The 13,978-nt window shown below is 40.7% G+C and overlaps 1 protein-coding gene across 1 annotated transcript in view; it reads left to right on the forward strand.

Moving 5' to 3' along the window:
- Positions 1-13,978, forward strand: part of LOC135208426 (RNA-binding protein 42-like) — a gene marked incomplete in the record, with an annotated part of 88,558 nt that overhangs the window by 19,415 nt on the left and 55,165 nt on the right. The window contains 1 exon segment of the mRNA XM_064240580.1: positions 12,187-12,388. Coding sequence (XP_064096650.1) covers positions 12,187-12,388 — 202 coding nt within the window.

Genomic DNA, 13,978 nt, shown 5'->3' on the forward strand with positions numbered 1-13,978 from the left:
TGGGGGGTACTGAATTATTTTCACATACGTAACTAAGTCATGCAGTACGCACATAGTATGTAAATATGTATAACCATAAAATGTAATATTTACTTTAAAACAGTATTAATAATATTTCAAAGATTAATAAGAACCATAATAGGATATTTTGTGTATATTTGATGAAGGATGGTCTTTTAAGGATACTGGTGTTTGCATGTTCAGGATAGGAGTTTATGAGCATTTTTAGAGGGGGGTTCCAAACATTCGCGGATTCTAACTATTCGCGGGGGGGTCTGGTACGCATCCCCCGCGAATACGGGGGGCCACTGTATATATATATATGTGTGTGTGTGTGTGTGTGTATATATAATATACCGTATATTTCCGCTTACAAGACAACCTTTAGATAAGATGAGGTAAAAAATGGCAAATTTTCATAATTTTATCTCATATCTGAAATGATTTTTTGAGAAAAGTGATTATTTGCAAAATTCCATTGAGGAGTGATAGATGTGTATTTCTGGTAATAGAAGTTCACTCTCGACGTGGTTCGGAAGTCTCGTAAAGCTGTTGGTCCTGTTGCTGAATAACCACTGGTTCCTTGCAACGTAAAAACACCATACAAACAAACAAAACAAACAATTGCAAAAATTAAACTGTACAACTATATTTATAATAATGATGACTTGAATAAAGGTTGTTTTGCTTGTTGTATCCAATTACAGTGTTACTATTATCATATTGTTACTGTATTACAGAATATAAACATCGTCATATACATTATTTGTATTTGATATTGTTATTCTCCAAATCTCAGCTGATTTGAGTATTATCAATACCTTTTATCATAAATTAATGAAGTTTGGTTGAAAATGTGCATATACTACTTTATTGTATAAGCATTAGGTGCGATTTCTCCAGTTCCAAACATCAGCCTCAGCTATAACCTGCAGCTTTAATTTACTAGTATTCTTTCTTGAGATCTCCATTGCATGAGGGATGAACAAAAAGGATTTTATTTGTTCTTATGGAAGCCACCATTGAGAATCAGCAGGGTTTAACAATTTTAATGAACACTCGATAGTTACGGTAAATAACATCAGCAAAAAGCTTTTTCTCAATTCAGTTGTTTATGCCAATACATGTTTACAATAATCGCTTCATCCAGAATTCCAAAAACTGGAATTTTTTTAGTAGAGAATGGAGGAGTATCATTAGTATGACAGTTGAGAGAGAGAGAGAGAGAGAGAGAGAGAGAGAGAGAGAGAGAGAGAGAGAGAGAGAGAGAGAGAGAGAGAGAGAGAGAGAGAGACTGCTTAGTGCCTCGGTCAGGCTGTTACACTGATAGATATCCACTTGCAAAAGTCAAATAAACAGTTGTATTGAGAATAATGATAATTTTAATAAAACTTATTTTACTGTAATCATATTGCATGTATTATCATATTACAAAATAAGAACAGAACGATGATGCGCCATTTGCATTTTGGTTTTGTTTACAGCCTTAAAATATTCAGCTGATTACATTTTACCAATATCATCACTGTCTTTAGTTGCTGAATGGAACCTTATTGAGAGATACATTCCTTTTGTAAATTTTCAAAGCTGGTTTAATAAAGCTGATTCTATATCATGTTTTTCATACAGACGGTTACCTAAAAGGGAGACCGTTGTTTTGTGTACATTTTGTCGCCATTTTCAAACAAACACATTGTTTGCCAAAAGTTTTGAATGACTACCATTGCCCAAGTATGTCCTGTCATTCCAAAAGGGACCTGGACAGTTTCTATAGATCTGAAAGACGCATATTGGCATGTCCCTATTGTCGTTCCCTTCTGCCCCATCCTAGGGTTCTGGATAGGGAAAAGTACATACAGATTCAGTGGCTGGGAATGTGTTGGGATACAGTTCACGGCCTTTTGTATCTTCCCCTCAAAACTTAGAACAGAATAAGGAAAAACCTCAAAAGGTTCCTGACACAGCCCATTGCTTCCAGGTGGCAATTAGAGCGTGTGATGGGTCTGCTGCAGTTTGCATCTGTAACAGATCCAATACTCAGGTTGCAACTGAAAAACGTGAACAAATTTTGGATGGCACATGCAAGAAAAAGGATGTGAGACAAATCTCACAAAATGCATCAGAAACTTTGGGAGACACTTTGGCCATGGACACAGAAGGAATCTCTGGCAAAACAGGTCAACCTGACTCCTCCATCTGTAAAAGTAACAATACACACAGATGCCTCGTTGACAGGTTGGGGAGGACATTGGGAGGATTATCATGTAGCGGGGAGGTGATCAGCTACTCTAAGGAATTGTCATATCAATTTCCTAGAGCTGATGGCTGTCTTTTTGTCTCTAAAGAAACTCAATCCTCCAGAACAGACACACATTCTGCTAGTCCTAGACAATGCGACTGCAATGTCTTGCATCAAAAAATTGGGATCACGCTCACCTCCTCTCAATATGGTAATGTTAGCTATTCTTTGGATGGCACAGGAAAAAAAGTGGTATTTGTCTGCAATTCACCTTACAGGGTCTCTCAATGTAATAGCAGACTCTTTGTCAAGGAATACGACAGCCTCAACAGAGTGGTCATTTGACAACCACTCCTTTCAAATAATAGACAACCTACTTCCACAACTGGAAGTGGACCTGTTTGCCAGATACGAGAATCACAAACTCCCAGTATATGTGTCCCCGAATGTGGACAATCAAGCAATAGCGAGAGAGGCCTTCCTACAGGACTGGAACAACTGGAAGACGATATATCTTTTTCCAACATTGTCCCAGATTTCGAAGGTTTTGAACAAGCTCGTAACCTTCAAAGGAACAGCTTACTTAGTAGCCCCAAATTGGCCAAACAGGCATTGGTTCCTACTACTTCAACAATGGACGAAGAGGTCAATTCCATTACCTTCTGCTGTACTATCCCAGAAAATAGGAGGGAAAGTCGTTTACACATTTTCCTTTGTAAGCTGAGACCTTCATGTATGGATTTTTTAAATATAATCTACCATGAAAACTACTCACCCAATATTGCTTGGTACCTAGTGCAAAAACTACAGACATCATCTATCCGGCAATACCAGTCCATATGGAGAATATGGTTAGATTATATCCAGAATGAGAGCCCAATTGAGATTTCTATAGAAACACTAATGAATTTTCTTATACACCTTGAATACAAAAATCTTGCAGTTACAACAATTATAGCATACAAGGCTGCATTAACAGAACCCTTGCTTTATAGATTTGGGATTGATTCCAACATAGAAGTTGTTACTTCCCTTCTGCAGTCCCGAAAGACTTCCAATTACTTGGTCCCTGAATAAAGTACTCAAACTTTTATGTGCTCCTCAATTCAACGGACCTGACGTAGCCACCACGTGCATGCTTCAAAAAGCAATCTTCTTGGTAGCTTTAGCATCAAGAGCATATATTAGTGAATTGAGTTCCCTTAGACGGGGACGATATAGCACGCAAACTGCTGATGACCAGTTATTGTTATCCCCTTGGCCATCATTCCTGGTCAAGAATGAGAATCCTTTAAAGAGGAAATCTATTCTTATAAGAAAACTCAATTTAGCAGACAAAACATTATGCCCAGTTCAAGTGCTTACGGATTACCTAGAGGTCACAGCAAATGTTTCAGAAGGTCTAATTTTCCTACATCCTAGCACAAACAAACCACTCTCTCTACAAGGGCTAAGAATAATTTTAGTGTCCCTCATTAAAAGCTAACCCACATTCCTTTCCCAGATCCCATGATATTAGGAAAGAAAGTAGTGCATCATTGGCCTTCTTCAGAAATGTATCATTTGAAGTTTCTGAATGTATTGGATGGTCATCAGAATCAGTATTCTTAAAATACTACTGCCATGAGCTGGAACAAATTCAAGTGCACTGTGTATCAGTAGTTGGTATGGTTAGTCCTGACCCCCATAGACACCACGACAGAATACCAGGTGTCTCCCTAACAGGTGGGTATGTTGATTATCGTGGGGGGGAAGGTGCGTAAAGGTGACAACCATACCCAGCATCTTTAGGTAGGTCACCATAGAACTTTATGCTAAAAGTATATCCTATTTATTTTTCATTATCTTTTTTACTAAAACTAGTGGCTTGACATTGGACCTGAAATGATTTAATCTTAAAACTCTGAGATATTTGGGATGAAAGTTTGTGAGCTTAAGTTTCTGTCACCTGCCAGTTTCTTTGTAGTTGCTGTTGAGGAGTCAAAAAACCGTGGGATTTGGGTAAAGGCACATCCTGGGTTGACCATCAGAGTAATGGATCTTGGTCTTTTAACCGGCCCAAGCATAAAACAAGATGGCCGTTGCACATGCACAATAGTCACCTCTACAGGTTTTGACATAGAAAACTGGGTCCAGCCTCGCTGAAGAGAAGATAAAATGCCTTCTTGCCTTTGAGTCCGTTATACTCTATCACTTGTCCTAGTGTTTATCATTATGGCATAATACCCGGCTAAAAGACAAAGATAAAAGATATTTCTTTGGTATTAGTCTGATAACCGTGGGGCGCTGGCACACACCATGGAGGGTAAATCCTTTGAGGACTCAACAGTGACTACCAAAAATAGGTTTTTCCTACATCAAAGCCTGTTTTTTCGGGGTTAGTGGATTTGGCTAGAATTTCAGCTTTTTTGTCTGCTAAAGTTTTGTTTTTGGCCTCGGAACTGGCCCATCTCGTGAAGAATATCTTCAAAGTTTTCGAGGTCATGAATTTTCTGGACTGGGCTGTTGGCGCCATGTCTTGAAAGATTGGAGCATGCTGTGTTTTACCTCAGAACTAATCTTCGTCACAGTCTTCCAGAAGACCAAGCAAAGACCTTTCTCATGTTCCAGAGGAAACACATGCTTCTCTGCTCGATCTAGTAAGAAGTCATCATCAAAAGTTTCCCCTAGCAAGTGAGGAAAACTTTCTCCATACACAAGTCGGTGCCAGACTCCAATTGTTTTTGGAGGTTTGGCAAAAGAAGGGGGCAAAGTCATGGGTAACAAATGTCCTGAAGGAGGGTTATGCTATGCCTTTTGCAAAAAAGCCTCCCTTAGTCAGCATGCCTGTCCTTTTGACTGCTTATTCCGTAGGATCAAGGAAGTTTTCAGTCTTTGTGGACTGAGTCATCTCACATAGAGTAGTGGGCCATAGAAGAAGTGAAGAACATTTATTCTCCAGGATTTTAGAACTGTCTGTTCACTGTCCCCAAGTCATTCGGCCATCTTTTCCTTGTCCCCAAGTCATCGGGGGGCTGGAGACCCGTCTTAGATGTCAACATCCTCAATGTCGTCATTGTGAAGACAAAATTCAAGTTGGAGACAAACCAAACACTCATGTCATCCATTGCCCAGGAGATCGGATGACATCCATAGATCTACAGGACACGTACTTCCATGTCGCCATCCACCCGAGGGCAAGGAAGTACCTCAGGTTTGTCTTTGAAGGAAGGGTTTTTCAGTTTTGCGCCCTTTGCTTCCGCTTTGCAACTGCACCTCAAGTTTTCACTAGAGTGATGGGATCCAGAGCAAAGTGGCTTAATTCGCAGGGAATAAGAATCTCCCTATATCTAGACGATTGGCTTCTCAGAGCTCAATCGGAGAGTCATTGTACATATAGGCCCTCAGGAAAACTGTTAACACAAGAATTAGGAATTCTTATAAATGTACAAAAATTGCAGGTTACTCCCTGTCGGAAGATTCTGTATTTGGGAATGAAATACTATGCATCTCAGAATTTTTGGGTTTTTCCTGCCCTGAAAAGGATAGTTGCATGTTTGAGGAAAGTACAAGAGGAGACAGTTGGGTCTTTAGCTGACTCCTGTTCCTTCAGGAAGACGAACCATGACGCTGGGCCCAGGGTCTATAGTGTCGGGAGCCAAAGTATGGAGGAGTGATATGGTAGTTATATTTGACAACGTCTTCGAAGGTTGCGTGAGAGAGAGAGAGCGAGAGCGTCGTTGGGTTGTTTGTAGGTGTCGGGAATAATTGAAAGTTTGAATATTTTTGTGTGTTTTATGCATTGTGTTCATGTTTGGTGTTGCTGTATGGTAGTGTGTAAGTGCGTATAGGTTTTCCTGAAGAGTGTGAATGAGCAAGCTGTTGCGAGAGTGAGATAGCACCTAAGTGGTGGGTGGATAGTTAGCGATGGTTTGCTTGTTGGGCGATCATTTTGGGTTGTCTGCTGGCACAGTTGCGGGTCAGTCAGCGAGTCAGTCTGTGATGAGCAATCGAAGAGGACAGATAAGGCAGTCTATTGATGGTCAGTTGTTGTTGTGTGATTTGATTGAATTTGGTATTGTATAGTTGTTATGTGTGTGTCTGGCTGGATGTTATGGAGCTAAAGAGTGTCTGTTGTATTTGATTTTGTGTTTTGCTGTTTGTGAGGTGTTTGTGGGATAGTGTTGGCAGTTGTTTGTGTGTTGTTTTGTCGAGTTGTCTTTGATGTGTTGGTGTTGTTTGTGCAGGGAGTTAATGTGTTTTTGAGTTGTTGTATGGTTTGTTGTGTTGTTTTCAAGTTGTTGGTCTTTGTTTACATAGTGATTGTTATGTTGTTTTTTTAGTTGTATGGATTTGGTGCTTGTCTGTCTTTGTGTGTTGAATTCAGTGGTTGTTGTGCCTCGACAACTGTATCCAGTGGACGGCACAGCATCTTACCCCGAGTGTCTTGAGTCTCAGGTGAGTATATATGTTTGTGTTTTGTGTGTTTTGTGTCTCGTTAAGCCAATTGTCCTGTGTAATTAGTAAAGTAGTAAAGGGGAAGTGCGGCTGGGAGAACTATTTGTCAGCTTTGTTCAATAAAGTAAATATCGGGAGATCTTGTTGCTTGCTTTGCTTTGCTTGTGATCCTGCCTCAACAGGAGCACAAACTTCACTTCGCGCTCCTGCTGTTAGTCCTGAAGGTTCTGCCTCCAAGACTAGCACTGAGTTGGGAGATCATTCGCGAGTCTCCCCAAATGCTCGCAAATATACAGATTCATGTGCTTCCAGAGTTGTTGACGCTGAGGCATCGCAACGGCCCAACTCAGGCGCAGAGCGGAAGAAAGGGGTGAGTCGTGCAGGTGTCTCGTTCCTTCCTAGTAATTCCCCTTGTGGCGATCGTTCACATGGCGAGACTGGTAGGAGGTCCCCTGTTCAGCCCTCCTGCTAGGTTCCATCCAGCTCCCAATCACACTAGGTGGGCTAGTGGCGAGCGTTTTCTTCTGTTGCATGAGAATCTTGTAACCCTATTTGGGAAAGCGTTTCTCCAGGACGAGAACGCTCTCCTAGGCTCGCCTTGTAGCCATCACTGCTGGTTGATGGCTGCCCGCAACTTGCTCCTCCTGCTAGTTCTGCTAGTAGGAGAGCGAGAGCGGCCAATCTTCCTCACCTATTCCCTCTACTTCCTTGAGCTACTCCAGTAGGGGCGTGGTGAATAGGAGGAATCCTGCAGTGTTCCCCACAGGATTCAGTGTTGGGGGCCTACGTTCCTGGAGGGGTCTTAGGGTCCCACCAGACATACACCCGCTTCATTGAGGAAGAATCTTCTGTCAATGATGGAGAGTCTTCTCACCATCTCGACACCTGGTGTTTCGAATCTGAGGGTTCGAACACCTGGAGACTGTGTTCTCCCTGGCTCTTTACGTCCTTTGGGTGGATTCCAATTCGCAGTGCCCTGTGTGGTATTGCATTTGGGAGCCACAAGTGCATAATCTGTTGTATCGCACTCTTGATCAGTCTTAAATACTTGTATATATCACCGAGTGCTTGGATGCTTTGGAATCACGAGTGCTCAGGAGAATGAGAGAAGTGTCTACCAGTACAGGAGATTCGCTTTCCAATCTGGTGTGAGAAATGATGAGTGTTGAGACACTTAGGTGTGTCAACACTGCCTGCCAACACTTTTAAGTTTATGGTCAGGTTCCATCCTTGTGTATAACCTTAGGGTCTGAGTACTTAGGACAGCAAATTCAGAATCCCTCTTCATTCTTCTTCTTGAGGGGCTTCGACCTCAAAGGAGTGAATGAGGGAGGAAGTGATAGTTCTTAGCTGATGATTACCACTCAAAGTTGTGTTGTGATATGCTCAGCTCACTCGATTCAGTTCAGCCAAATTGAGTGCTCAGCTCTGTCCGAGTGAACTTTCTGCTTTTTTCAGGATGGTTCCTTGCCATGGCTTAAGCACCCTCCTTCCCCATGCTACAGTAACCACAGGTTGATGATCTTATATGATCAACTTTCCTTCCTGTTGGTTCTAGCAGGAAAGGTAGACTGTCCTATTCTTTACCTGGTCACCTGAGCCTCTCTATTTTGCCGAGAGGTATAAGGCGGACAGTGAGAATTCCAAGGAGTATTTCTCTTTCAGAATTTGGCTACAAGTGTTGGTATTTCGAGATCAGTCCTTGGATCATCTCATCATACTGTCAAGTAGTCAAGGAAAGGTGTCATCATCTTATGCCGCCTCCTCCCCTTCTTTTCCTAAGACTTCGTCGGTCTAAGTAGATGAAGGTAGCCTCTTCCCCACCCAAGAAGCCCCTTATTGGGACTTCGAAAGGTCTGCCTCCTTACACAGAAGAAGCAGTCTGTTCTCCTGTAGGCTCTCCTAATCCTTGAGGATTAGTACCAGTTACGCTTACCCCTGGGTATAGCGTTTCAGGGGGGCCACAGGAGCTCAAACTTCGGTTCATGCTTATACCACTAGATCTATAGGTTCCTCCTCTAGAACTAGTTCTGCGTTGGCAAGACACTCCGAATGTACAAAGCTCTATTGAGAATTGTACATCCAAAATCAGTGCCAGAGAGACCTGTCACCATCCCAATTCTGTGGCAGGACGAGAATAGTGCGAGTCTGTCTGACTCGTTCCTGCCTGTAAACACTAGCATTAGTGTTGCCACAGGTTCAATGTAGACATACCTGTCTCTCCAGACAGAGCGTCAGGAGTGCCTGAGAGTAGGGGCTCTTTGCAGTCCTCTTCACACAAGGTTTCGATCTCAGAGAAGATAGATGCATGGCAAGATATTGCATTTTCTCGCCACTCAATGAACCATTCAACTTTCCCCAACCCTCTCTTGTGTTTGCACGAGTGAACCAGTTTGGTGGAAAAGAGCACTCCATCTAGTGAGCAAAAACTTCTGCTCTTTTCAGAAGCATTTTTCACTGAAGTGAAGATGTTTTACTGAAATTACATTGCCATCATCACTGCAGTTTCCTTTTCGGGAACAATCAGTTCAACAAGAACCAGTCGTCTTTGGTATCCTGTTGTCAACATAGAAGCTTTCCTTCAGGTCACTTTCGTCTTCGCTCTCTTCAATAGAGAATAAAGGAGGTCTGCTACCAGTCCGTATTCCTTTTCCACATTCGAAGGATGAGGAAGGAATTAGGCTGGTGCTCGATCAATAGGAGCCTTTGAATTTATTATATATTCTCCTGGAGACATGCATATGGGATCAAATGCACAGACTGAGTACGTAATAGGCGCATACCTGTGGGACTTTTTCTTCAGGTGTATGACTGAGACGATTAGTGCCTCCTCATAATTATCCTGAAACTCAGTGCAACCTTTCACGCCTCATGAGAGTTTATGGGTTTGATTTTGAAGCATCCAGTGGTATTGTTTAGCAACAACACCACAGGAGCAGCATTATGACCAAACAAGAGGGTTTCTTTTCCCTCCTGTTTCAATTTATACAACATGCTTGAGTGTAACTATAGTTGGTTCACTTAAGGTAGATTCTTGGATGAGCCCTATGCTTACGAGACGTTTGTCTGGCGGCCGCTGATTGGCTGGTACCGGGAGGTAGGCAGCTCCCAGCCAGTCAGCGGGTGCCAAACAAACGTCTAGTAGACGTAAGGCTCACCCAAGAATCTACCTTAAGTGAACCAGCTATAGTGCACTCGATAGCTCTGTAAGCTGATAACATTCCATTCGGAATGTGCTACCAGACAACTCAAACTACAGAGTTTAGTGAGGAGTAAGGTATTGCTTTCTCATGGAGACATTGTTCGTCTTAGTATTGTTTCTCCTCTGTTGAAGATAAATACTATTATGAACCTTTGTCTGTCTTGTGCTTCGCACAAGCTGTTGCGAGAATCATCAGACAAAGATATGTCTCATCACTGAATATATTTTTTTCTGTTTACGCCACAGATAACAGAAGTCTGTAGTCTTCTGCTCCATCGCAGCTGACTCATCGGCCGCTTAAGGTGTTCAACTGTTCTTTGTTCACTCCGAATTGAAAATGAATAACGGAAGACTTCGCCTGTCCCCTACCCGGCTAGCTCTGCTTCCAGGGTAAAGAGAATAGTTCCTCCCTGAACCAGCCCACAAGAAGCAGTTCTTCAGGCAGTACAATCCTTGTGTTTTCATGATTGAAAGACTTCCAGCCTCCATTACAAGCACAGTTTTTCTCGCCAAGCAGCAATAAAATAGCTGAATAGCTTTTTCAGTCCTCTGTAACATGCCAGGGATTACAGCCATCTTTACTGGTTGGTGTCGTTGACAAGACTTTTTCTATGATCAGAATCGCAAAAGTTCATTTCTCCCCAATTCAGCTGTGAAAGACGTAGGTTGATATTTGCCCTAGTCATTCACTAAAGTAAGTATTGTTTCACCTCAGTTGAGATTCAGCTACCGATGAGAAACTTCTGTCTTTCCATCACAGGGACCTTCGGTCTCTAGAAGGCATTTTGCTCCGTCTTGAATGCACAATCATTCGGCATCTGTTGACAAGTTCGAACTCTTCATGGTCTCCTGTGTTTTGGACTTTGTATTTGTTGATCTAGATCAATGGTTACTTTGCCATATTATTGTGTTGATGTACCTGCAGAAGATCAACAACTTACTAAATGTCAATACGTAACATTTCTCCACTGCTGACTCACCAGTGCAGAAGTGTCTAAGGACATGTCTTCCTCTGAGCCATACGAGACCATCAGGAGCTATAATCTGCAGATGGCTACATCACTTGTATGCTCTCTCAGAATATGTCGGACTGGAAGATAGTTGTGGGCTCATGATGACCACATTCAAGTTTTTTTTTTTTTTTTACCCTCAGGTCCTTGGAACACCTTTTTCCTAGGACCTGTGGTGGATACTCAACAAGTTATGTTTGCTTACCAAGCCCATTCAAGAGGACAAGTTGCATCTCCCCTATGGTGTGTGGTTTTAGAGGTAAGAAGGATGCGAGAGTGACTGGCCTCTCCCCTCCTTCCTCCTCATCCTTCTATTCCTCTTCCTTCGGCTTGGGGACAGAACTCGAACTTACACTTGCTGGTTGGGCGTTCAGTGCGATAAGCCTACACATAGAGTTTCCTTAACATTTTTCTTTACAGAATCAAAGAAGCAATCCTGCTTCTTCCTTTAGCAAGGGGAGGGAGGAGACTGACAGTAACCCAAACCACCCTTCTCAGATCTCTGCATTAGTGCCTCTGACTCTTAATATTTTTCCCAGCCCTTTTTCAGATGAGTTACGATTCCTCACTCATTTCGGAAAGGTATGGTCCTTATACTCCGATCAATTTGGCAGAGGCAGGGCACCCCTCCCAGATCTTCTGACCAGGAGGAATAGCCCAGGTATGCTGAACTCTAGTCAGTACTAGAGACTCACTCAGATTCCTCCCACCAATAAGTGAGTCTTCCTAAGGTAAAAGACCGATGATTTGTATATTGTGTAGGCACAAGTCACAATTTTGTAAAGTAAATTGTATTTTTATTTATGGGACTTACCCAGTAATTATATAGCTAAGAGTTCCACTTGCAGGTGGTGTTTATTCTGTGAAGACTACCATACTTCTTTCATCCTTTAAACAAAAGACTGTTGAGTCTGGTGATAATTAAATTTCATTCATATGGAAAAATTACATGTTTGAGGGATTTTTATTGTAAATCTTGTATTGTGTTGTAAATCTTGATTTATTTTGGAAAATATTCTAGCACTTTATTTTAGAGCACGATCTTCCTTTAGCATATGTTGATTTTCTTTTGCTGATATACTGTTTGCCAGCTTCACTATAAATTTAAATTGATACCTAATGTTTACAAAGTAAAAGGATCTTGTATGATTTTATTGCTCAAAGCAATTTTATGTATGAACCAATATATGAAGAACCTTTGATTGGAAATATTGTGAATGAAGTATCCTTGCTGTTTTCTTTATGAATTAACTTGAATGTTTAAGAGAGTATCCTAAAGTCTTGATATATCTCCTCAGCTCAGCCCCCAAAATCTATACAGCTCAGCCAACAAAACAAGATGCAACTAAACAAGAGTCACCCTCTTCACCAGCAAACAGTAACACTACAATTTCACCAGAAAGTACTAGTATGGAGCCAAAGAAAAAGAAAATGAAAGGGGAACCTACGCCATCACAAAACTCACAGCTTATGACACATGCACAAGAAATGGCAGAGAAGGTAAGATTTTTTTTTTCGCAATTGTGCCAGCTATTACCATATTTTAAGAATTAAAATACAGTGGGCCCCCCGTATTCTCATTCTCCTGATTTGCGGACTCACCGATTTGTGGATTTCTCTCTGGACCATATCATTTGATGTTATTTTCATGAATAAATACATTTTTATAACACAAAAATGATTTACTAATTTCCAAATAATATTAATTAATACTGTATTAGTAAGTTTAATAAGATTAAATGATATCAATTAAAAATAATTTCTCTCTCTCTCTCTCATCTCGGGGTCTAACTCTCTCTCTCTCTCTCGTCTCTCTCTCTCTCTATCCTCTCTCTCTCTCTCTCTCTCTCTCTCTCTCTCTCTCTCTCACAGTGATTTATGTTTTTTGTATGATAAATAAATGATTTACTATTTTCAAATATTAATATTAATGTAAACAGCAATAATATAAATTCATTAAAGAAAATACCATAGTGAATTACATAGTAAGATTTGCATTTATAAATTTAAGAAATTATGTAAGAGTGAAGGAAATCCCAGTCTTTTCTTTCTAACTGCTACACAAGATATGTATGTCGTACTGGTAACTCTCTCCCTCTGTTTTGCTTGAAGCGATAGAAGTGTATGTACATATATCAACATTTCTGAGAGAACAGAGTGATAAACTCTCTCTCTCTCTCTCTCTCTCTCTCTCTCTCTCTCTTATCTCTCTCTCGTCTCTCTCTCTCTCTCTATCTCTCTCTCTCTCTACTCTCTCTTCTCTCTCTCTTCTCTCTCTCAGATGAAAGAATTTTTATGGTACTAGTATGTAATATGTTTATTGAAATTTTCAGTTAATAATAATAATAATAATAATATTACTGTAATTACAAAATTCGTATGTGGTAGTATTTAAAAGAGATAAGAATAACCTTTCCATTTCACTTACGTAAATATAACTCCCTTACGTAAATATAACTCCTCTCTCTTGCTGAGATGAGAGAATTTTTATGGTAGATGTGTGTTTATTAATATTTTCAAATAATAATGTAACTACAGTAGGGCCTCGTTATCCGCGGGGGATAGGGCCCAGAACCCCCCGTGATAAGTAAATACCCGTGTTATCCTGGTACCCCCCTCAAAAATTGCTTAAAACTGTCTACTTTAATAGTTAACCCACCCAAGACCACTATTCCAACGTTTATAACTGTTTACTTTAGTTCAAACACCAAATATGTTTCCAACTATTACCTTAAACTAAATTCAAGAACAGTTTTAAAGTTATTTTATAACATTAGCCTTAAAAAATGTATGTAGTACATATATACGTACATATGTAGCCTACTAGCCTATGGATTACAGCTAGAAGCCTACATATGCATGGTGGGCCTCTTTTTTTTACAAGGAAAGAGAGGATGAGAGGTAAGAGAACTATCAAAATCAGGTAAATCATATGAGTACTCACCAACAATCTATGTTGATAAAAGATGGCGATGATTTTGCAATGCAATCATTAATGAATATAATAACGATAATGCTACCAGCAGTATGCAATGAAACATCTCTTCCATTCTTCACAACACGATGTTAATATATTCCACGTACAAACCT

The sequence above is a fragment of the Macrobrachium nipponense genome, chromosome 35 (genome assembly GCF_015104395.2).
Source record: "Macrobrachium nipponense isolate FS-2020 chromosome 35, ASM1510439v2, whole genome shotgun sequence".
NCBI lineage: Eukaryota > Metazoa > Arthropoda > Malacostraca > Decapoda > Palaemonidae > Macrobrachium > Macrobrachium nipponense.